At 43.9% G+C, this 22460-nt stretch overlaps 1 protein-coding gene across 2 annotated transcripts in view; it reads left to right on the top strand.

The window, feature by feature from the left end:
- The window catches only part of LOC147706032 (uncharacterized), a 777463-nt gene that overhangs the window by 714762 nt on the left and 40241 nt on the right, over window positions 1–22460 (top strand). For both annotated transcript variants that reach the window (XM_086932483.1, XM_086932484.1), the window contains 2 exons: window positions 413–542; window positions 648–680. In XM_086932483.1, the coding sequence (XP_086788609.1) occupies window positions 413–542; window positions 648–680 (163 nt within the window). The remainder of the gene's footprint in view (window positions 1–412; window positions 543–647; window positions 681–22460) is intronic.

Below are 22460 nucleotides of genomic sequence, written 5' to 3'. Positions count from 1 at the left end.
GTACTACAGGAGTATTCTTTAACATACTCCAACATGTCTTTGTCATTCTGCTTGAAACCGCCAACACTCAGTTGATAAAAGTGCAAAGAGAGCACAGTCCTTCCTATTTGCACTAAATCTAATATTTTCAGAATCCTATTTTGATTCCCCCTTTACATCTTTTGGGGTCATTTCACAAAGGATATTAAGAATTGAACAGTACTACAGGGATACTAATTTATGTAATCCAAAAGGCGTTTAAAACATCCCCCATATAGTATAAACATGGTAAATTCTTCCTTTCATTTATTGTATTCCAAAATAAATTTTGTTTGTCTCCCTGTTTCTAGCATGTTTTGTACATTAACCTCTCAGCTCTCAAGGTCATGCTTTCTGAGATTGTTTTTCTTAGCATCTCATTGTCTTCCTGTAGCTACCTCAGCTCTGGGGGAAGGAGAGGAAGTTCACCTTGCTCCATGCCCTTGCGGAACAGATCCTCTTACACGAGCCTGATCTGACAAAATTTCCATTGGAGCTGACAGAATTTGAAGCTGTTCCTGGAGGTGGGTATATAAAAAAAATAGCCAATGCATTTATAAGATAGATAACTCAACACGCAGTCTCTCTCAATCATGTCTTTACTCTGTCTTGTATTCCCTTCCTACTAGCTTCCATTAAAGGCCTCAATGCTGAAGTTGATGGTATGTACAAATATTGAGTCCATTCACAGATTGATTGTTTTTATATTGACCTGAAAAGCATTGATTTAATTCAAAGAGTAAAAGAAAGAATTGTTTAGTTGAGTAGAGTGAACGGCCTGCGCAAATGCATTTGTGAATATGTGTAAATTGAATTTGTAGCCTTTACTTGTCTGCTTTTTTAAAATACTTTAACCTCAAAGTAAAATGTTTTGAAAAAGATGACTTTGTTACAACTCACCCCTTCTCAGTGCACTTGTTATCACCTTGCATATGACACCACTTATGACATCTTAATTGAGATAATTTCTCAGAAGACAGTGCATTGTAGAGTCACAAGTTATTGTTAATGTAGCATAGCGAGTGAGATGAGAACACAGTGTACAGAGGTGCGCAACTTATAGTGATTTGAAGTTGGTATGTTAAGTTAAACTGTAAGTTATAAGTAACACTGTGTACACATGTACGTGATTTATAGTCATTTGAAGGTGGTTTGTATATTTTAAACTTAAATTCTAACTATAACTTTAGAATTTCTTTAGTTTAAGTATGGTTTGTATGGAAAGAACAAATGAAGGTTTCCTAACTATAACTTATCGCTAACCTCTTCTTTTTTCATGGAATATATATATATATATATATATATATATATATATATATATATATATATATATATATATATATATATATATATATATTTATATATATATATATATATATATAACCTACTGGTGGTCTCAGTAGGTAGTTATAGTTAGGACCTAGCTTCCATAGGAAAAGCTTTTTTTGATTTGCCAATATATTTGGCGTCGTTTGACAAATCTTCGCGGAAGTTTCAAAACTGATGTCCCGCTCCGATCAGCTCCTGTTTGAAAGTTTTGGGGAGATTCATCAAGCGAGGGCCGGGAAAAAAGGGGGATGCCAAAACTCATTTTCTCCATTTTAATTTCCATAGGAACTTTTGTTGCGGCTGCAGCCCAAACTGCTGAAAGGAAATACACCAAATGTGGCAGAGAGGCATCTCTTGGTCCAGAGTGCACTCTGCTCTATATGGTGTAAATCTGTTCAGTAGTTCCTGAGAAATTTAAAAATAAAAATATTGATATCTGGTGACCGCGGTGTATCCACAAACCCTCCAGAGCATGAGCTTCATTCTGATTGGCTGCCAACACTCCAAACCAGGAAGTGTTGGCAGCCATCTTGTGACTCAGTAAAATGAGTCACAAGAAAAAAGGGAAGAAGATGGTTAAAAAAAACACCCTGACCCTCTTGGCCTGCTCAGGGGGTAGGCCCAAAAAAGCAGTAAAAAAACAAAAACAATTGCGCTTTGTTTTCTAGAAGCCCTCGGGTGGGCCAGGTCCCGGGAGTAATGCAAAATTATCATGCAGCTTTCAGCAGGGGCCTCCGTAGCCCTAGGGACCGCCACCTCCCCGGAGCTAAAATAATAAAAGAATAGTGTGTGGGGGCTCCTACCCCCCAAGCTGCCCCAGGGAACACCACCTCCCAGAGGCTTTTCTAAATTTGGGTGGGGGTGCCTCGAGGGCCCACAATGCCCCAGAACTGCCACCTCCCAGGGCTTCGATGTTTAAATGCAGGGGGGTCGAGACCCATCGTAGCCCCGGGGACAGCCACTATGCAAGGGGAACATAAATTAAAAGTAAGTTAGGGGACTCATGCTCCCCCTCCACACTGCCCTGGAGACCACCACCTCCCCGGGGGCATACAGAACTTAGATTACGGGGGTCCAAAGGGGACCCCCAGCCCCAGGGACCACCACCTTCCAGGAGCTATGCAAGTGTTGGGAGGGGGGCCAATCAACCCCCCTCCTGGAGCCATCCTTGGCCGTGGGCACCGTCATCCCCCAGGGCCGGCTCCAGCAATGTCCTGGGGTGCCAACCTTCGGGACATTGCCATTTACTATGGTAGGGCCAGAGCACGGCTCCCATCCTGCCATCGCAAATGCCCCTTTGCTTCTTGGAAGTAAGAGCAGGAAACCTGCTTCCGCCTCCATGTAAGCAAAGCAGAATTGCTTTTGGGAAAAGGGAGCTGCATGTCAGCAGCTCCCTTTGCCCAAATGCAATGCCGTTTCCCCCAAGAGGCCGGGAACCTGCAGGTACCGTGGGTGCTTTGGGGCTTACCCACAGTCCCCAACGTGAGGGCCAGCCCGGAGGTATGGGGTCCCCGGGGCAAAAATTGGCCCAGGGAAGGTGGGCCACAAGGCCCGTCCTCCAAAAAATAATAATAAAAAAAAAGAAACGATGCACCCCAGGGACAAAAAATGCCTCAGGAGGGAGGGGCACACAGCCCCCTCATTTTATTAAAAATAAATATAAATAAACATATGGCCATGCCCTGGCCTCGGGACGGGGGCCGCGTGGCCCCTTTCCCGTTAAAAAAAACCCATAAAATATGTCATAGGCCCTGGGGATGGGGTCCCCAGGGCACACAAAATATTATGAGAAGGGGGGCGACACAGCCCCCTTCAATGGAAAAGAAAAGAAGAAAAGAAACTGGCATCTCGCCGGAGGCCCCGTCCCCTCCCTGCAGCACACTGCAAACGTACTTCTTGGCGCGTTGTGTGTTGGGGAATTAAGTCCCCTAGATTTTTAAGGGTCCCTGGTGGGCAACTAGTCCACCAGACACCACCAGGTATTAGTTCATCTTTTTTTTATCTTAGCCCATTTAAGGACTATACCATTCATTCTTGCTCTGCAGGTTGTGGGGACTCTCCTGTCTGGAAGACTAAAATATTTTTCCCATTTAAATTGGGAGCTTATAACATTGTGATCACCAAAAGCTGTAATGGGGGTTTTGATATCACTAAAAAAGGTATTAGGGGAGCCGAGACCACCAGATAATCAATAGCAGAGCCCTGTGAGCTAGCCCAAAATGTTTTTTCAAGGAAACCAGTGAGTTCATCAATTGAGGAAATAATAACCATATTCCTTATGGTCAGCAGTCTATTCAACGAATTTCCATAGTAATTATTCAGGAAATTAGGTGTTACGTCCTCCTTTTCAGCAGTTCAGGCACTCGTGGGTTTCAACAACCTACTACAACTATGAGCGTTAAAGTTGTCCATCCAGATTATATTAAGGGGATGGTGATGCTTAATCATGGACGTGTTGATCACCTTCCCAAGTAAATAAGTCACCTGTGTCATTTGACCCACAAATTTATTGTCGTAAAAATGTATTAACAGCATATCCATGCCTCCAGGTCCTTCGACCATTCACCATAGATGTATTTCTAATTAATCTAAGTAAACCCCCTCTTGCTCTACCTGACCTAGAGGGAATTGCTGTAGTATAAAATTAATGATATCCATCTATATTGGTAGGACCAGTTTCCCACGTTTTTTGTAGCCATAATAAATCGAAAGAGTGTATAAGCCTGGCCCATTCTGAGTCACCCAGCTTTGATCTGAGCTCAGGTGCATTCCAAGGTAATATACTTATCATAGCTTTACTAGGCTCTGGTCGGTCAATATCCATTGGAGAGTTGTCTACAGGATGAGTAAGTGTTTGTTGAGCCAAACTGCATGCCTCCTGTAAATAACATGCATCAAGACCTTCTAAGACAGCAAATTGGTTATTTAAGGATATGGCCCCAGCGTGATGATAGTTATCTTGGACACAGGGAGAAAGGGGAATGGTGTGCTACCATAATCTGATCCAATTATTTTTAATCCTAATGGTCTAAAAAACAAATCCTAATGGCTATGCATAAACCTGAGTGGCAGTCAACTGCCAATTGGAGAGTATATCCAGCAAATATTTTACAAGATGTTGATTGTTGAAATGTATTACTATGCAATCCCCTCTTAGCGATATAGTGGAGTTACCAACACATTGAACTCTTCTAGCCATAATAATGTGATTTGATAGGTCTGGACCGCCAAATACATGCTTAATACATCCTATGTAGAATTTTGTGCATTAATTGCTGTAGACTCTGAGTGGGTATGATTCAGTTCTGGGGTATTTACCAAGATAATTACAAAAGAACAGGTGGCATGGGGGAGATTTAAATTTAAATAATTCTGCTGATTTACTCCCGAATTTCCCCAGATTGGGGCTGAAGCGCTCTGGACATAGCGAAGTTCTAGGTAAAGGGGACCTCTGCACCTGCATAAGAGTTTCAGGTTGCGGTGCCTGGCCACTGAAAAGGGGGGTTGTGGAATCTTACGGAGGATGGAGGCAATGAGCAGGACATTTGGGTTGGCAATGATCTTATGTAATTTGCTCGATGACCAACAGTTGCCTCAAGCTTAAAGCCGAGAAGACAGAAGTCCTCCTCCTCGGAACCACCCCTTCAGCTTGGGACAACACCTGGTGTCGACAGCCGTCGCAAGCCCACTGAACCCAACAAACCATGCAAAAAACCTCAACATCGTACTCGACTCATCCCTCACCATGAACCAACAGATCAACGTCGTCACCTCCAGCAGCTTCAACACCCTCTGCATCCTCCAAAAGACCTTCAAATGGATCCCCCCGGAGTCAAGGAAGACAATCACTCACGCACTCATCACCAGCAGACTGGACTATGGAAATGCACTATATGCCAGCATAAACAAGTCTCTACTCTGAAAACTCCAGACAATACAGACTACCACAGCCCAACTCGTCCTCGGCATCCTCCGGCATGAACAGATCAGCCAACACCTTTGAACGCTCCACTGGCTCCCCATGGAGAAAAGAGTCACCTTCAAAATCCTCACCCATGCCTACAAATGCTTACAGAACACCAGACCTAAATACCTCAATGACAGAATCAACTTCCACGTACCCAAAAGAAACTTCGGATCTTCCAACTTCATAATGGCCGAAACCCCGGGCATCCGCAGAGCCAGAGCAGGTGAAAGATCCTTCTATCACATTGCGGCCAAAACCTGGAACAAGCTCCCGGCAGATATCAGACTTGCCTCCTCCCTGGACAGCTTTAGGAAGGCCCTCAAGACCTGGCTCTTTGGCTAACAGATCTGTGACCCCCCTCACTCAGCGCCTTGAGACCCTCATGGGTGAGTGGTACGCTTAATAAATTCCTGATTGAATGCTTGATTGCTGGTACTATCTGCAAAGTGTAATTTCGTAAACCATCCCATCCCACAAGATCATTCAAACCACCCTGTCTCTGGTAATGGGATGCTAGGGATTCACACCTGGGCACCGGTTGAGAAGTAGCCATTAAATTAGCATTACGACTTGGTAAATTCACCAATAAATCTTTCATGACCTCTGGCACCTTAGATGCCTTCTCATACATACCAACCTCTTGCGTGCTGATTAAAGGTAAACTAACATCAATTTATTTTAATCTATCTAATAAGGGTTGCAGAAGTCAAGAGATAGTTTGTTCCAACTTAGCATAGTGTGTCTCAATCTCAGTTGGAATGTCTAAATTGGGTCCTGTCCTGACACATGTATCCACTTTTGGGGATTTACACAGCCTCCCACAGACTCTTTTCTTTTTCACAGGTGGTTCCTTAGAGGACCCCCAATCTCTTCCAGTGATAGCTGTAAGGATGGGAGAATGAGATAATGAGTCAGCAATGGGGTTGGGGGATCTTACATCAATTAAAGACAAAAAATAATTGTCCGCTCTGTCCACATTTTGTACCAGGGGTCTCACCTCTCTTCTGGACATCTGCTGTTTAGTCTACTCAATCTCTTTAGATAAGGCATCCATGGCTCATGTAAGAAAAGAGTCCAGAGTGTTAATGGTCTCCACCCCCTGGTCGCTGGATTTAGCATTCTGTTTGCCCATTAAATCAATATAACTGAAGGATAAAGAAAAACAAATAAAAATAAAAGTCAGAGGGGGCCCAGTCCAGCCTTCTCCAGGTTCAGATGGGCATGGACGGGCCTGCCCTTGGCCTGGGTGTGCCAAGGTGCGACCCAGGCCTGTCCCTCGCTGCTGGACCGTGGCACGCTTTTATGCGCGATGATCAGTGCAGGGGATGTCGGGAGGTGTAGTCTCACCAGTGATGCTGCAATGCACAGGCTTCTCCCCCGTAGTAGGAATCAGACGTCAGGCAGGTACACTGCACCCAGGACTGTGGCATGCTTCTATGCACAATGACCAGTGCAGGAGATGTTGAGAGCTGTAGTCTCCCTAGCTATTCTGCAATGCACAGGCTTCTCCCCGTGGCAGGAAAAAGGCATCAGGTGGGTACTTTCAGGCATCAATGGGATGATCCTGGCAGATGCAACTCCAGAGTGGCTAGGACATCCAGCGGCCTCTTGAATTATTCCACTTTGCCTTGAACACCATAAATGAAAAAAATGGGCAGTCCAACCATTTGGATGAAGCAGGAACTCCTTTTGCTGAGTGCCACTCATAAGTACACTGACACCATACAAATGTCACTCATATGCAATCTGAAAACTTGACAGCTATGGTTTTCTCTGAAATTCTTTGTGGAGATGAATGCATCATTGACCAATTGGAGCACAGTCTGTAGTGACTGTGACAAGTGGGTTCTTTCTTGTCCTTAACTGGTGAGAGCAGAGTCCATTGTTCTCCCTTTAAACTAGTATGAGTATTCAAATGTGCATAATTACTTGCAAGGTTTGCCCATTTGACTCCGCCCACCTTAGAAGTATGCAAACGTCTTCCTACCTTTTGCTAGTATGATGGACAGAAGCGCCCAATGTTTTTCTCACTGATTTATTAACACATTCTTGATGCTGAGGAATATGAGTACATCTCCACCAAAGAAAGAAGCACTTATTTCAATTAGTTAGGAAGAAGGACCCTTTTTTAGTGGAGATTTACCTCTTTGTACTATAGTCATCTTCTCTATAGGAACATTCATGTTATACACATTTCTTGATAAAGATGCTTGAGGAACTATCACCTTACTAAAACGTACACAAAGTCACTGGTGACATATTCTCGTGATCCATTACGCAGCTGTAGTGTAGAATACACACTGGATATTTACATAAGGAGGTAGCACTTAGTAAATCTAATATATATAAAAACGAAAGTATGTCTGTCTGTCTGTTTGTCCTTTATGCATTACTACACCATTCATCCGATCGACATGAAACTTTGGGAAGTTGATGAGTACACTCCAGCGAAGGTTTATGTCAAAATTCTTTTTAAAAAATCGGCCCCCCAGGGCCCTCATGATCTTTCGAATACTGAAATAGGCAGCGAATTTGTGAGCATCGTCAACAGTTTTTACCCCCAAACGGAAACCGATTGGTCAATCTACATCAGAAGCACAAAAGAAAAAGGCATTACGAGCTTTAGAAACAGACGAGCAACGGGAAGCAAGATTAGAAGCTGTTCGAATACAAAATGCTCAAGCCCGTTATGCTGTTAGAATACAAACTGCTCAAGCCCGTAATTCTCAAATGAACGAGCAAAGAGAATCAAGATTGGAAGCCGATCGAGTACCACTGCTCAAGCCCGTTCTTCTCAAACGAACAAGCAAAGAGAATCAAGATTGGAAACAGATTGTTTACACACTGCTCAAGCCCGCTCGAATGAATCAGGAGAGCAACGAGAATCAAGATTGGAAAACGATCAATTACGCACTGCTCAAGCCCGCTCGAATGAAACAGGAGAGCAACCAGAATCAAGATTGGAAGCCAATCGAGGACGCACTGCTCGAGCCACACTTAGAAATGTTTTCAAAATAAAATGAATAAGTTTCAATAACAATGACACAATGTACATTCAATGTTATCATAAAGAGTTTCCTTGAATTTCCTTTCTTCTGAGATCGCAGCAACGCGCGACGGGTAAGCTAGTAACTTATAGAAAGTATTCCACTTCGGTGGATATTTTGTGCAGAACTGTGGACATTTTGGGGATAAAGGGGAAGGTGCAGTTCCATTGTCGCCTAGTCACTGACTCAGTTACTGACACACTAACACAGACACTTAGATACCCATTTACACACTGAGGCTCTCACACACCCACTGACAGACTCACTCAGCCACTGATACACCCACTCACAGACCTACTCAGCCACTCTCACATGCTCTCATAGATCCACTCGGGCACTCATTCAACCTCTCACAGAACTACTCCCTTTCACAGCTACTCTACAGTTTACAATTAGGAAATAAAATGTCAAAAACCTTAGAAATTGTTAAGAATATCAAAGTTTACAGGGATTTATAATTCGGAAATAACATTAAAATCATAGAAATTCAGAAAAAACAAGTTTTACAGGAACGTTATATTTTGCAAATAACATTAAAAAAACTTAGTAATTCAATGAAAAGAAACAAATGTTACAGGGACATTATAGTTAGGAAATAGAATAAAAAAAATTGCAGTTAGGTTCAGATTTCACTCATACAAATCCAGCTGTTATACTTACCTGAGCTAATTATAACTTATACCAAAGGAAGTAGGCACGGTGCACAGCACAGTTATTGATGTGTTTTCAAACTTGATTAGTAAACCACAGTTTTTTTGAAAAGGTAGGGTGCTCCAGCAGGTAACGTATCCGTCCGCATACGTTTCAAATTATAATGAGGAATGTGCGCACACCGTTGGTTCCTGCACAGAAGACTCAATGAAAATGTTGAAAATAATTTTTAATGGTCATTTTCACATGAGTTCCATTATTACTTTACTTTGATATTCTTATTTCATATCCAATAATGATCCCAAACAATCCATGTATAACATATGCATTTCATTACATTGATGATCGCTCCGAAGCATTTCGGGCTACTGCGCCCTTTTTCAAGGAGCTCTGCAAACAAAAAACGATAGTTCAACATTATGGCCCATCATCTCAATTTTCAAACAAATTAAACAAATTGGTGCGTGTTAATTTACTTTCAGCTCGAAACAAGCCTGTCAACGCCCATGTGCATAAGTACCATATCCACATTTGTTACACGGTCGTGCCGATAGTTTGAACCATAATGCTAGCCGTCTATACACTCGTGCATTTACCACCTCACCACTTGTCATCACATCTAGTCTGCCACTTAGTAGCATGAAACCGCCAAGCATGCCATATTTGTTTAATTTGTTTGAAAATTGAGATGATGGGCCATAAATGTTGAACTATCGTATTTTGTTTGCAGAGCTCCTTGAAAAAGGGCGCAGTAGCCCGAAATGCATTGGAGCGATCATCAATGTAATGAAATGCATATGTTACACATGGATTGTTTGGGATCATTATTGGATATGAAATAAGAATATCAAAGTAAAGTAATAATGGAACTCATGTGAAAGTGAACATTAAAAATAATTTTCAACGTTTTCATTGAGCCTTCTGCGGAGGAACCAAAGGTGTGCCCAAAGGCAGGGATGCGCCCATAATCTATGGGCGCACATTCCTAATTATAACTTACTCCTTGCAATGCACTGCCTATGACCTCACATATTACATCTCTCATGACATGGTCAGTGACATCACTCATGACAAATTTGTGTGGGCAGGAAAACATATATTTGCTCCTAATAGGGAGGAGCATTTTTAAATCGTCTGGCGGTTGGGAGTAAACATACCTTCCTTACCTGCAGGTGAAAAAACAACAATTGATGGACGGAATGTTGCACTATGGCAGAACATTCACCCCAGTCACAGATCTGGGTTTAATCCATCGTTATTTTGTTCACCAGACCACCCCAGTTCAGACATGGCCATATGCAAATCAGTCTTGACCCTGTGCCTCATGGGAACAGTCCAGCCCGAACTGCCAAGCCATGTCTTTCCTGGACCGGAACCAAGCATACTAGGACCGGTTTCTGACTATCAGCCGTCGTCAGCCAGGATAGCTTAGTTCCAGTGGCCTGGAGAGCACGGGACTCACGTCTGAGCATACCCGTCCCACTCGGATTGACAAATGCTAAAACAATTGATGGACGGAATGTTGCACAATGGCAGAACATTCACCCCCTGTCACTGATCTGGGTTAAATCCATCGTTATTTTGCTCACCAGACCACCCCAGTTCAGACATGGCCATATGCAAATCAGTCTTGACCCAGTGCCTCATGGGAACAGTCCAGCCCGAACTGCCAAGCCATGTCTTTCCTGGACCGGAACAAGCATCCTAGGACCCGTTTCTGGCTATTAGCCGTCATCAGCCAGGATAGCTTGATTCCAGTGGCCTGGAGAGCACGGGACTCATGTCTGAGCATACCCGTCCCACTCGGGGTGACAAATGCAAAAACAACAATTGATGGACAGAATGTTGCACAATGGCAGAACATTCACCCCAGTCACAGATCTGGGTTTAATCCATTGTTATTTTGCTCACCAAACCACCCCAGTTCAGATATGGCCATATGCAAATCAGTCTTAACCCTCTGCCTCATGGGAACAGTCCAGCCCGAACTGCCAAGCCATGTCTTTCCTGGACCAGAACCAAGCATCCTAGGACTGGTTTCTGGCTATCAGCCGTCATCAGCCAGGATAGCTTGATTCCAGTGGCTTGGAGAGCATGTGACTCACGTCTGAGCATACCCGTCCCACTCGGGGTGACAAATGCAAAAACAATTGATGGACGGAATGTTGCACAATGGCAGAACATTCACCCCCAGTCACAGAAGACATGGCTTGGCAGTTCGGGCTGGACTGTTCCCATGCGGCACAGGGTCAAGTCTGATTTGCATATGGCCATGTCTGAACTGGGGTGGCTTGGTGAGCAAAAAAACAATGGATTTAGGCCCAGATCTCTGTACTGGGGTGAATGTATGACATTGTTCTGCATTCTGTCCTACAACTGTTGTTTTTGCATTTGTCACTCCGAGTGGGACGGGTATGCTCAGATGTGAGTCCCGTGCTCTCCACGCCACTGGAGTCAAGCTATCCTGGCTGATGACGGCTGAAACCCAGACACCGTTCCTAGGTGCTTGATTCCGGTCCAGGGAAGACATGGCTTGGCAGTTCGGTCTGGACTGTTCCCATGAGGCACAGGGTCAAGGCTGATTTGCATATGGCCATGTCTAAACTGGGGTGGCTTGGTGAGCAAGCAAACAATGGATTTAGGCCGCGATCTCTGTACTGGGGTGAATGTATGACATTTTTCTGCATTCTGTCCATCAACTGTGTTTTTGCATTCCTTACCTGCAGCAGCATGGACAGGGAAGGCATGTCTCCTCTCGGCTGGTTGTAGATTTCAAAATGCTCCAACCCAAATTCCTTTGGGTAGGGATACAGATATTGCTCACACCCTGAGTAAGCAAGCATAAACTGCTGCTCCCCTCAACTCATGGTTTGTGGGTCCAAAACGGTTTGGTAAGGTTGACCACATGCCCTCTTCCATTTATTATGCGCTTTGGCCCGGGGGATGGCATCTCCAGGGCTTAATGAGGATTGGGGAGGGGGCAGCACAACCCCTCTTACATTTTATTTTTCATTTTGCCCTGGTAGATGGGGGTCACTGGGGACTGTTTAGGCTGGGGCTGTGGTGTCCCTCTTCCCTTTTTAATTGAATTTGCCCCCGGAAGATAGAGTCCCTTGAGTATATTGACGCATTTCCCCTCCCATATGTTAATCAATCCAGGAGGATGGGTTCCTCTGAGCCTTTTAAGGCTCAGGGAGGGGGACACTTGCCCCCTCGTCTTTAATTAAAATATGACCCCAGGGTGTGGGATCCTAGGGTGTCCATTTCGACTTTCGAATAGGGCCACTTGCCACCCCTCCGTAAATTGTAAAATATTTGGCCCCAGGGATGGGGTACCCGGGGCATCTTAAGTCTCTCATAGGGGAGCAATGCACACCCATCCCCTGTAATTCAAATACAGCCCGGTGTTAGGGTCCCTTGGGTCTCTTCAGACTCAGGAGGAAGGTCACACACCCTCCTCACCTCTCAATAAAATTTGAACCCAGGGAATGGTGTCATCGGGCCCATTTGGTCTTGGGGAGGGGGCCCAATATAAATGTATTTTACCCTGAGACATAGGGTCCCTTGACTTTTAAGGCTTGGGAAGGGACCATGCCCCCTGCCCTATAGTTAAAGTATTACCCTAGAGAATGGGATCCTTGGAGACTATTTGGGCTTGGAGAGGAGGGACAACCGCCCTCCTCCCCTAACTTTAGGCCGTTAGGATGGTTTATCTGGGGCCTCTTAAGGCCGGGGAGAGGGGCAATGTGTCCGGCTCCCCAAATATTATATGTTGTCAGCCCAGGGGATGGGGTTCCCAGGACCAGTAGTGACTTGGGAAGGAGACTCGTGCACACTTTCTCCCCTTTTTAAAAACAACGGGTCCTGGGGTCTCCGGGGTCAGTATTTGCTTGGTGAGGGGATGCATGACCCCCTTTCCCGTTGTTGAGTTGGGAACTTATGGGGGAGTTAGACAAAGGCACTGGCCTAACCCCAGGCCGCACATTAGCAAAGACTGTGCATGGCATGTGGTTGCTTGAATGCGAGGGGTTAGCTGCAGGCCGTGCAAGGCAACCAACTCCCAGCCGCATGGCAGTTGGCTTTATGCATTGTAATGAAATATTGTCGTTTGAGATGTCATCAGTAATGTCATAAAATATGTATTGAATATGTCATGTGTGATGTCATATGTGAGGTCATAAGCAGCCCATGACGGGTGAAATTAATAGTTAGCTCTGCTAATTATAACTGATGAATTTCTGTGTTTTTTTAAGTTACAAATTGTTTGAAATTGGGTTTCTGGGTGGCAGAGGTATGCACCCTTTCCAAGCAGGTACCACACTTGTAGTCAGGGTAAGTGAGAACACCTTTAATTGACTAAAGCTTACTCCCTGGTAGCTTGGCACAGAGCAGTCAGGCTTAACTCCAGAGGCAATGTGTAAAGTATTTGTGCAATACTTCAAACAGTAAGGCAATGTAAACAGCACACAAAAAGATACCATACCTGGCTAGAAAAATAGAGCTTCATTTGATGAAGAAGACAAGATCTAAACAACAACAATCTATGTAATTCAATTACGTACTTTATTTCGGTCATAGACCATAAAAGTATCAATATACAGTACAGGCAAATAATTCTATATCAACATTTAAGCTTGAACCCTTTGGGTACTCAGGATGGCTGGGAGCCGTCCTGACACAAGGCACGGCAAAATCCCTCTGGCGCTGGTACAAGAGCAATTTCTTTTTCCCAAGAACAGCCTCAGGAACTGGGGAAGAGCTTCCCCAGCTCCTGAGGCTGTCTATGAGGTTTCTATGAAATGACGATCAGCACGCACGTCGCACTGACGTCATTTCATAGAAACTTAAAATGTTTCACTTTCTGTGTTCTCAGGGGGCTATCTCAGCCCCCTGAGCCAGTCCAAGGCCAGGAGAGGTATCATTGGAAAGGGGAGAATCTCCCCTTTCTCATGTTTCCCCTCCCTAGTGAATCCCTGCTTGGGGTTCACACCAGGAAGGCGATCCCCAAGCAGGGATCCACCGACTAGACACTAGGGAGGGGGAGTAGCCCCTAGGTCAAGGGCCTTTGCTCACCCCCAATATTTTGGGGGGCAATTCTGTCTTTCTGCCCCCATGGGCTGATGTGGCAGTAGCCCCCAATCTGCCCCCCAGGGGCAGAAAGCCTACTAGATCCATGGATTTTTTGTTTATATCACTAAAGGGGTGGAAGCTACCCAAGATGGACATGACAATGCCCCTACCCCCAGTGAAATTCAAGTCTATCTGCCCCCGAGGGGCATTTGGGTAGTAGCCCACAATCTTCCTCCCCCAGGGGGGCAGCAAGCCTGCTAGACCCATGGATATTTTTATTTATATCACTATAGGGGCGGGGGCTATCCAGTTTCTGCCTCCCCTAGGGCAGTAGCTACCAATCTGACCCCCCGGGAGGGGGGGGGGGGGAAGCCCACTAGAAACAAGGGATTTAAAAAAGAAATGTATTTAGGGGTGGGGCTGCCTCAGCAAAATTCCTGTTTTTCTGCTCTTATTCAGGGTAGATGCCTCCAATATCCCTCAGGGGGTAAAAAGCCCACTATCTAGGGATTTATTTTTGTATTGCTATAGGGGTGGGGGCTGCCCAGGATGGGCATGACAATGCCCCCATCCCCAAAGCAAAATTTCAGTCTTTCAGCCCCCCTGGGGGAGCAGTAGCTCCCCAAACTGACCCCCGGGGTATAAAGACCACTAGAAGCCAGGGATCGAAAAAAGTTGATTTATCGATGGGGGCTGCCCAAGATGGGCATGCCAATGCCTCCACCCCCTCAGCAAAATTCCAGTTTTTCTGCCCTCTCTGGGGGCAGATGGGTAGTATCCCCCAATCTGCCCCCAGGAGGAGCAGAAAGCCCACTAGAAGCCATGGATATTTTTACATTTGATTTATGGGTCAGGGCTGCCCAAGAAGGGCATGCCAATGCCCCCACCCAACTTAAAATATGCCAAAGTCTGTCTGCCCCCCCCCCTCAGGAAGCAGATAGAGGCAGTAGCCCCTGATCTGCCACCCAGGCAGGCAGAAAGCCCACTAGGCACCAGAGATAATTACTTTTTTTATACATAAGGGTGGGGGCTGCCAAAAATGGGCATGCTGTAAAAAAAATTGCCACAGTCTCTCTGCCCCCCCCCCTGCGAGGCATATGGGGGCAATAGCCCCTTATCTGCCCCCTGGGGGGGCACACAGCCCACTCAGCATCAGGGAATATTTTTTCAGAATTCAGGGGTGAGGGCTGCTTAAAATGGGCATTTCAATGCCCCCAACCCCCTAAGAAAATACCACAGTCTTTCTGTACCCCCAGGGGGCAGATGGGGGTAGTAACCCCTGATAGACCCCCAAGGGGGCAGAAAGACCACTAGACACCAGGGATTATTTGTTTTCCAAATTCAGTGGTGGGGGCTGCCCAGAATGGGCATGCTCATGCCCCACGCATTCCCCCAAAATGCCAAAATCTTTCAACCACCCCAGAGGCAGATGGGGGCAGTATCCACTGATCCGCATCCCTGGGCGGTAGAGAGCCCTCTAGGCGCCATCGATTACACTGGCTTTTTAATCCATGGGGGTAGGGGCTTCCCAAAATGTGCATACCAATGCCCCCACCCCCCAAAAAACATAGCCAAAGTCTTTCGTATCAGGCCCACCCCCCTGATTTCCCACCCCAGGGAGACAGAAAGCCCACTAGGCACTGATTTGTTTACACAATGTGCCTACCTGTGGATTTCGGGCGCTAGAGCAGCCAGCACCTATGAAAACCTAGCAAACCTGTACATTGTTTAAGACTAGACACAAAGGGGAATACAGGATGGGGGGACATGTGTGCCTCTCACCAGGTTTTGCTACCCAGAGGTAGGTGTATGTCAGCCCAGTGATCCCACAACTTTCCCACACAGTAATTTGAGAATTTTTTTTCCAGCTAAATTTGCGGTTTGCAGGAGATTCTAGGTAGGAAAATAATGTTGGGGAGTCGACGCAAGCCATACCACTCTGGATTCCCCCGGGTGTCTAGTTTTCAGAAATGTGTGGGTTTGATAGATTTCCCTGGATGTCCGCCAATCCCGGGGCTGAAAAACCAAGGTGACCCCCTTGCAAAACCCGGTCATTTTGTGATGGGTAATTTTGATGTCTCCACAATATGTTTTGGGCCTTACCTGTCATGGGCACTTGGTCACCTACCCATGTGAGTGAGGTCCCATTTTTATCAGTAGACCTGGGGAAACACTGGATGGTAGGAAGTTTGTGTCAGCCCAGTGATCCCACAACTTTCCCATACAGAAAGTTGGGAAAAATTAGATTTTTTCAGCTAAATTTGAGGTTTGCATGGGATTCTGGTTAGGAAAACGTTAGGGGGTACACGCAAGCCATACCTCCCTGGACTCCCACGGGTCTCTAGCTTTTTAGAAATGTGTGGGTTTGGTATGATTCCCCAGATGGCCGCCGAGCTCAGGGCCAAAAACCCAGGTGAATCCCTGTGCAAAAACAGGTTGCTTTGTGATAGGTAATTTTGATGTCTCCACAATTCATTTGGGTCCTTCCCTGCCACAAGCACTTGGCCCACCCCATAAGTGATGTACCATTTTTATTGGGATACTTTGGAAAATGCGGGGTGGGTAGAAGCTTGTGGATCCAGGCAGATTCTAGAACTTTCCATCACAGAAATATAGGGAAAATTGTTTACTTTTTTTTTAAAAGTTTGAGTTTTTCACATGGACTCTGTGTAACTGAATCTGGTGAGTTTCAGACAAGTCACATCTTCCCGGATTTCCCTTGGTGTCTAGTTTTCAAAAATGTATAGGTTAGCTATGTTTCCCTAGGTGCCAGCAGAGCAAGAGCTCAAAATCTACAGCTAGGCACTATGAAAAAAAGGCTCAGTTCTCACTGTAAAATGTGGTATGTCCACGTTGCGTTTTGGGCTGTTTCTTGTCATGGGCACTAGGCCTACCCAAACAAGTGAGGCACCATTTTTTATCAGAAGACTTTGGGGAATGCTAGATGGATGGAATTTTGTGGATCCACACAGATTCCATACCTTTCCATCACAGAAATGTGAGGACATTTTTTTAAAACAAATTTTGAGGTTTGCACATGGCCAACACACATGAGTGAGGTGCCATTTTTATTGGAATACTTTGGAAAATGCGGGTCGGGTAGAGGTTTGTGGACCCACGCAGATTCTAGAACTATCCATCATAGAAATGTAGGGAAAATGTTGTTTTTTTTGTACAAAGATTGAGTATTTCACAGGGATTCTCGTTGTTTACCCTATTTCAGCAAAAAGAATAATAAGTGATCTATACTTTCATCAGTTCTTCTACATTCAGGGCAAGATTTATTATCCTCATGATTATCATTCCATTTTACTGTGACTGCAGCTAATGGCAAAATCCCCAGCCTAATCTTAATATAACATGTTTTATCAAATGGGGGATCTATTTCATCCAGATAGTTATCAAAAGATGGGTCTGTTTTGAATCTGATAAAGCGTTTTGTTTGCTTCACCAAGTCTGTCTAATGTAACAGTGCCAGCTTCTCCTGTTCCCAGAAGATAGCCTTTAACTTTTTCTTAGTGATTAGAGAGATAGTATGTAGATCCTGCCAGTACTCTTGCTGACTAAGTGAATAACAAGTCTGTTTTACAAAGTTCAACCATGGTAACTTCCCTCCTCCCTGGACCCTAACCAAGACATTTTACTGTCCCTAGCTATAATTGACCAATTCTAGGGTTGACCAAACTCAAAATCAATACAATAGTAGTCTCAGCTGAATTGATTTTGCCATAGACCGAATCCCTAAATCATTTTTAGAAGCTAGAGGGGAGCTTTGGGTAATTTTGAGCATCCCCCATTATTCTCTGCCCCTTCCAGAGTATCCTCTGTGGCCTAACAGTTCTGCACCCTAAGTAGCAGAGGCCACAGTTGGAGCACTTCAAACCTCAAGTATAGGGAAAACTGGGTGAAGGGATGTTATATTAATATTGTAATAAAGCTGCTGCTCAGGTTTTCAGTATTAAAGTGTTTTTAGTGAATTCATTTACCTACAAATTGGTGCTAGACCATGGGCTACCAAGGTAATCAATTATTTTGAGCTGCTCCCCTTCTAGGGGTATAGTCCCTCTAAAACCTCTGTGAGGACAAATAGCCCTAATTTTTATTTTACCTTTACTGATCTTAATGCCATGGTCCATGTCATCTGCAAACAACAATGATGGTATATAATTCTCCCCAGAACAGGGGAGTCAGTGTTGCACATCTTAATCCTTTTTACCACTCTACAGTCTTTATTGTATCATGAGAGATCTGATGTCATGATGCAGTTCTGGGAGGAGGAAGGTTTAGTAAAAACTGCACTTTCAGTTTCTTAAAAATTATGGTATGTGCACCCAAGATCTTTTCGTGAGTTAAATTTGGATCAGCCAAGAATGTCAGAATGGGAATCAAATACTGATATGTTAGTGTGGCGGTCTCTATTTTCCAGTAGATGCTCCCACCTGACCATTTTTCGATTAATGCTCACTATAGGCATGCCACAGGACAGATTAAAGTCCGTGTCAACCCTACCCACAATACCACAGAGTGTAAGAAATAAGAAGAAGTGTTCACTCTCAGTGCTGGCAATAACTTCAATATCATTGATCGTTTCCCATGACTGGAGGAGGTCCATGAAAAAGTAATCGATTTGACTTGAATACAGGTTTTTGAAAAGTGCTGGGTGCCTTCCTTGGCCTGATTTTGGTCTGTCATTTCAAGCTGTTATTTGGTTTAATATGCTAAAAGTCCATTCATTGCAGAGCTACTTTGGGAATAGATGTTAGGTATGGACCTGAGAACCAAAAAATACCCTAGGAATGATCTTCCCTAGTAGAGTGGTTGGTTTGAAACTTACATTAAAGTCCCCTGCTACAATTATAGCAATCTCCCTATTGGATTTGCGATTGATAAAATCATTCAAAGACGAACGAACTACAGGGGACTCTGCTGGCCTGGATCTGCATTAAATAGAATTAGTTTAAGATTCTTTGGGAAAGTAGCCTCAAGACCAAGAATATCGGTGGAAGCAATCCATAATTTACTCAAATGACATCCCAATGTAACCTTGACCCACATAGTGAGCCCACCTGACAGTCTACCACACTTGGGCTTACTTGCAGGCACATGATATGTCATAACACCCTGCCTGTGGAAGGAAAAAATCCCAGATTTCTTGAAACTGTATAATAATGGCCATATCTACAGAAAAACTGTCCCCTTGAACCTGCTTGGTCCCCGAGCCTGCAGTATTCAAAGAAATCATATTCATTTTTTTTCTTAGGATTGGATTTAGTTGGAACTTGCACGTCTGTGGGATAGGGGAGCAAATCACAGGGTCAAACGACCGAAGATTCTGTGGGGAAAGATAGATGAGAAAAATAACCAGGATAGGGCATTTCACAGAAACTCTCCAAGGATGACTCTAAAATTGTGCTTTACGCTAGTCTTATGGTTCTGGATTAGAAAAGGCTCTCTGCAAAGACCGCTTAACATCATAGGAAACTTTACAGTCAATTCATACAGGAAAGGGGCGATTTAGAGGATTAAGAGTATTCAGTTCCCCTTATATTCTTACAGATTTTATAAATGCCTTTAAAAATTATATCTTGGAATGTCAGAGGTTTGCACTCACCAATTAAGAGACAGAGAGTTCTAATGCACCTAGCGAAACTTAATGCAGATATTGCATGCATACAGGAATCGCACCTATCTGCTGATGAGTCTGCCAAGTTGAAGAGGGGTTGGGTGGGGGAGGTTTTTTTCCCCCCGGGAGATGGCGCCCCTCCAGAACCGGTTGCCAAGGTCAGAAACCTTGGGGTCATGCTTGATGTCAAACTGACATTCCATCACCATGTCAACACAGAGGTTTCCTCCTCTTTTTTTACGCTAAGAAAATTAAAAAAGCTACTCCCATACCTACCTGCAGCTGCAGGAAAAACCCTCATAACCACCTTAATCTTTTCCAAATTGGATTAATGCAACGCCCTCTTGCTGAACGCTCAGGAACAGGTTCTAAACAAATTGCAGTCTATCCAAAACGCGGCAGCCAGAGTCTTGCTTTCCATTCCCAAACACCAATCCCTCTCGGCAGCCATACGTCAACTCCATTGGCTGTGTGTCAGAAGCCGCATAAAATTCAAGGCTCTCTGTATTGCCTACAAGGCTATTCATAATTCCGGACCACAATTCCTTAGAAAGGCTTTCGCGATCTATACCCCAAATAGGCCTCTTCGTTCATCATTGACCTGTCTCCTACCAGTCCCACGCACCAGAACAGTCTCCTGGGGAGACAGACGCTTCCTAGTGGCCACCGCGAGGCTCTGGAACACCCTCCTTTTCCCCATCAAGACCAGCACCACCCTTCTAATTTTCCAGAAAAAACTGAAAACCTCGCTCTTTGACCAATAACCTTCTTCAGCGTGATGCATGTCTTCTTGATAATCCTATGCGCCGAGACACCTTTGTGTATTTGTGCGCAATACAAATCTCATAAACATAAACATAAACATGGCAAACGTAATGGAGTCCTTATTTTATTTTGAAAATATCTTTCTGTTAAGATTCTTACGAATTGTATGGATCAATTGGGTAGATCGGTGTTGGTTAAATTTATAATAGACAATACTCCTGTTTCCCTTTTAAATATTTATGCTCCTGCAACTGGTGACGCTTCTTTTTGGACCTCTTTAGCCCCACATATATCACAATATTATGATGATAATTTTATCCTAGCAGGCGATTGTAATGAGGTCTTTGACCCATTTTTAGACAGACACTCAGCTAGTACTTACAGTCCTCATAAATCACACAAATCCTTTACGCAACTCATACATCAGTACAAACTCATTGATGCATGAAGGCTTTGTAACCCCACATTACGTGAATACTCTTTTTTCTCGCCACCTCATCAAACCCAATCTCGACTAGATTATTTCTTCATTTCACATAATCTTTCCCAATTCTTACTTGCTTCGGATATTGGATCCATATTGATATCCGATCATGCACCAGTTACTATACATTTGGATATCTTACAAAAATCCATTTTTACCCGAAAATGGCGTTTTAATAATGCCCTCCTTCTTGATTCAGAATTTGTAACCTCCTTTACCTCCTTTGTTCATGAATATTTTTTGCTGAGCCACACTGATGATATCTCCTTTTCCATAGTTTGGGATGCATTTAAAGCAGCTGCTAGAGATTTCATTATTGGGTATGTATCTCGCAAGCGGAAAAAGGCACAACAAGTCACTTCAGAACTTTTCCCCAAAATCAAGCATTTTGAACATTCCTATTATACTTCCAAATCAAAAGATTGTGTAAATGAACTCATTTCCACTAAACTCCAATTTAATAAAGACACTACAAACAATGCTTCAAATGTTTTATTAAGATCTAGTGCTAAATTATACAGTGGACAAAATAAGGCTGGGAAATTATTGGCCAACTATTTAAAAGTAAAACAAAATAAGATCAACATAGAATCTATTTTCGGTCAAGATTGTTCATTGAAGCACAAAGATGAGGACATTTTAAAAGAATTTCATCAATTTTATCAAAAGCATTATTCTTCTGAATCCACTTCTTCTGATCAGTCCATATCCCTATTTTCTCTAAAATCCAGCCACCTTCTGATAACCCCCGGATCTTTCTTCGTTGGAAATAGATTTATCACAAAAAGAACTTCTTCTTGCACTGAAATCTCTTAAAAAGGATAAAGCCCCAGGCCCGGATGACTTTACGGTTGAATTTTTTATACATTTTTCCAATTTACTCCTTCCCAAATTACATACTCTTTTATCTACGTTTCTCGAATCTGGCACTTCGTCAGGATCTTTTTTGGATGTTCTCGTTTGTATTCTACCTAAACCAGGTAAAGATCCACAACATTGCGAAAACTACAGACCTATTTCTTTGGTAAAAATTGATTACAAAATGTTCTCAAAAGCTTTGGCCCTATGTTTAGACTCTCACTTACCTGACCTTTTGGGAAAGGAACAATCTGGTTTTGTCCAGGGTAGATTGCTTGCGGACAATACTAGGTTATTTTTTTATATTATATCTAAGACCACCCATTTTTCAACTTCTCTTGCTGCTATAGCTTTAGACGCAGAGAAAGCTTTTGATAGGGTTGAGTGGAACAATCTTTTTCACACTCTGAAGTGGTTCGGTTTCGGTCCAAAAATTTCCACTCTGATCTCTCTTTTATACTATCACCCAAGAGCAGCTATTTCAGCGAATGGTGGCATATTTTCCTATTTTTCCCTTGGTAGAGGGGTTAGGCAGGGTTATCCCTTATCTCCTTTTTTGTTTAACCTAGCCCTTGAACCGTTCTTATTGCGGATCCGTCAAAACACTGATATTCATGGTTTTAACTTTAAACAGACTTCAATTAAAAT

Source organism: Lissotriton vulgaris, chromosome 7 (assembly GCF_964263255.1).
Source record: "Lissotriton vulgaris chromosome 7, aLisVul1.2, whole genome shotgun sequence".
Lineage (NCBI taxonomy): Eukaryota > Metazoa > Chordata > Amphibia > Caudata > Salamandridae > Lissotriton > Lissotriton vulgaris.
This window is presented reverse-complemented; position numbering and strand designations above follow the sequence as displayed.